At 36.9% G+C, this 3,519-nt stretch overlaps 1 protein-coding gene across 1 annotated transcript in view; it reads left to right on the forward strand.

The window, feature by feature from the left end:
• The first annotated feature begins 1,972 nt into the window (after positions 1–1,972).
• Positions 1,973–3,519, forward strand: part of LOC114493998 (T-cell surface glycoprotein CD1a-like) — a 338,703-nt gene continuing 337,156 nt past the window's right edge. Inside the window, 1 exon segment of the mRNA XM_036023047.1 lies at positions 1,973–2,178. Coding sequence (XP_035878940.1) covers positions 2,118–2,178 — 61 coding nt within the window. The 5' untranslated portion in view covers positions 1,973–2,117.

Here is a 3,519-nt window from a genome sequence, read left to right on the forward strand (position 1 = left end):
AACCACACATTAATGTTTCTCTCCCTCTCTTTATCCCTCCCTTCCTGTCTCTAAAAATAAATTAAAAAATAAACAGAAAACATTTTTTAAAAAATAGAATATTACAACCAGACTAAGTCAGTAGTTGACACTGTGAACCAAATGATAGCTACATATAATGTGGCCAGGAACACTGGATGATGGCTTATAGTTAATAGTCTACACAATTTTGAATGTAGAAATAAATGCTCAGGCTATTCATATGCTGAACAGCATATGTGAATACGCTGAAAATAAGGCACAAAATATTTATTAGAAATCTTATAACACAGTCAGTGTCAGAACAAATAAAAAGCTGTCCAGGAATCTCTACAGTTTTGCATAAGCCTTTGCCTCTTAAACTTCATCCACTTCAAACATAAATGGAAGGAAATTCTAATGACCACATAGATATAGATCCCTTAACAAGCAGGAAAAACAAGATGTGTTAGGTGCTATGCATCCAAAATGAGTCACTTATCAAAATATTTTTGCTAGGGCTGTGAAAAGTATTTATGACTTGAATATAACAATATTTTTTTGTGATGAGTGTTACAAACATTTTGCAAAGCCAACTATTGAAGATTCTGATTAATGTTAAAGACATTTTTGGTTGTTTTTTTAGCAATATCAATGTTTCTGTTATTTAAAAAGAAAAACTTTTATTCTTTATGTTTTTATATTTCTTTGCTTAATAATTTCTAGTTTGTAGCTGAAAATTGAAAAAGACATTTTTATGTGAATATAATAAATGCAAATTTTCAATTTTTAAATTTTTGTCACATTTCAGCAAATACTACTAATGAATGCATCTCTTGGATACATATAACCTACACTGTAATTTCTTTGACTGTGACCTCCACAGGTTTAAAACATAAGTAGTAGGAGATTTATAGCATAAGCCATTGTGTAAACTTTATCTGTATTAGCATATATTTTACTCTGAAACAAAACTGTTTAATATTCCCATTTCAACAACTAGAAGCACAAATAATGATTTCTGATGTCTCAAAAATGTATGTTAAAATCTGAATGACTAAAAAATACCTGGATTCCTGAACAAAATTGTTCAATCATTAAAAATTACTCATTGAGCACCTGTAACAGGCATTCGGTGAGATGTTGGGGATCCAGTACAGCAGTGGTAGACAGACCTAACACCCTGAGCGCACCACTCCAGTCCAGAGTCTGAGTGGGCAACACTTAAGAGTTGCCACTTTACAAAATACTGTTTCAAGAAGGCTTGTTTTTGTGTAGAGTCTGTATTTACAATAAAACCCAGCACACCAAGATTTATAGTTCTTGGTTTTGTGTTTTCTTCTTAAGTAGAATAGAAGCTCCTTGAACAAAGTGAGTGCATTGCAGACAACTGTACATTCATGAGTGTTGCCAGATGAGTGTATCCAGGCAGGCACTAAGTAACTCTCAGGTAAATGAATATACATCAATACAAGTGGAACAGAGATTTTCCTTAATGTGTTTCACGGATCCTGTGGTCTCTGTGATAGTTACTGGTTGTTCCCTAAGAATTATGGAGTAGTAGTTTACACTGTTACACAGGCAGTCACAGAAGATTCTGAACATCAGTAAAGCAACCAGTGAGATTTCAGAGATATGAATGAGATGGGGTGTCTCAGAGACAAAAGAAGAGAATATTTGGAGAATATTTAAATTTGGCAAGAGATGGAGAGAGTGACAGAAAAGAGCAGGGGATTAAGAACATTATATGGCAATTGGAAAGCCATTTATTTTATGCATTTATTGTATGAATGAGAAGACTTTTCAATACCACATAAGATTTATTCCATAGAGGCTGAATTAGTGAAAGATGAACAGAATGAAGGCTGGTACCAAGGGGAAGAGGCTGAAAGCCCGAGAAGAGAGTCAGAACTGAAGGAGAAATGAGAGGCTGAATTGATGACTAGGGTTTAGGGAAGAAGATGTTGGATTTTTTTTGTTTTGTTGGGTCACGGGTGATGGTGCTGGTTTGTCTGTTGGTAGAAGAAGGAAGTCACACAGAAGTATTGTGGGGTAGGTTTCTTTAAAACAGAAGTCAAAGACAAACTTTTCTGAGAGAAAGAGGTAACATCTGTGCAGTAATGCTGTTTTTGCAAATTTCATTGCTAGTAGTTCTCCTCGGAGGTGGTGACAGTGAAGATGGTAAGATCTCTGGCAACTGCCCAGCTGGGTGTAAAGGGTGAGTGTGTGTGTGTGTGTGTGTGTGCATGTGTGTGTGTCTGTGTGGTGTCCTCAGAACACACCCGGAGAGTGAGAATGGCAGCATAGTTCCATTCTGAGTATCCCTTCAGCATCACTTTAGGACCCTGTGCTTTCTGAAGGTTGTACAAGGTGGGGGGAAAGTAGGTTTACAATTGTGAGCATATGAAACAAAGTTTATGGTTGTATTATTATTTATTCATTATTGTATTGTTTTCCCTATGGACAACTGCAAATCTAATTTTGCCCCAAACCTTATATAAAGCATGGGGCCCTGGGCAGGTGAATGTCTGCTGAGGTAACTATGGCTTACCTTATCTCCAGATTCTGAGACTTCCCTCTCTGACACCATTCTTTCTTCATTCTCTCTCTTTCCCAATGCCTTGTTTTTCCTCCTCCTGTCTTTTTTTGTTGTTGTTGTTCTGATAGCCTTCCAGGACCAAATCTTCAGCATCATCGGTACTTTATCGGTATACAACCACTCCTGGACCCAAAGTTGGGGCTCTGCTTGGTTGGGTGAGTTGCAGATTAAGAGATGGAAGAGCAACTCTGGTGGTTTTATTTCCCTGCAACCTTGGTCCAACGGCAACTTCAGCAACAAGGAGATGAAACAAATAGAAGTGTTATTCCAAAGGTTCCACGATGAATTTCTGCATATATTTCGTAAACATACCAGTGAATGGATGCTTGAATGTAAGTTCAATTCCCAAAATGAGCTGGTGCAATGTTGAGTGGGGTATGTTTGTCTCAGTGAGTTTTTTATTTTAATTTTTTTCCACATTCAATCTCCTTAGCAATCTCTATCTGTACATTCATTGTGATGTAATTCATTTCATTCAGCCTAGTTATTATAAACACAATTCTCTCACACTAAGTTATTCCTTATTCTCTTGCTCTCACCATTTATGACATTTTCTTTCAACAATTTACTCCCTTCCAATTCCAAAGAAAAAAAAGGTCACTCATTCTTTTCACCTTCAAATACCACCAATTATGTTTTATCTGAACTTCTGAGTAAACCAAACTTTGTTCCATTACCTCAAATCTCCCAAACTTCTCTCTTCTACTTCCCTTTTTGTTTCCACTTATTTCATCTTTTTAAATTCCCTTTCCTCTAATTTATAGTCCCTCTTCTCTAGATCCCTTTGAGGTACAAGGAATATTCGGCTGTGAGCTGCACTCTGAGGAAGTCAACCTACCCTTCTGGCAAATTGCTTATCAAGGATCAGACCTCCTGAGCTTGCAGAACAACACATGGGTGCCATCTCCAGAGGGTGGAACTAG

Source organism: Phyllostomus discolor, chromosome 4 (assembly GCF_004126475.2).
Source record: "Phyllostomus discolor isolate MPI-MPIP mPhyDis1 chromosome 4, mPhyDis1.pri.v3, whole genome shotgun sequence".
Lineage (NCBI taxonomy): Eukaryota > Metazoa > Chordata > Mammalia > Chiroptera > Phyllostomidae > Phyllostomus > Phyllostomus discolor.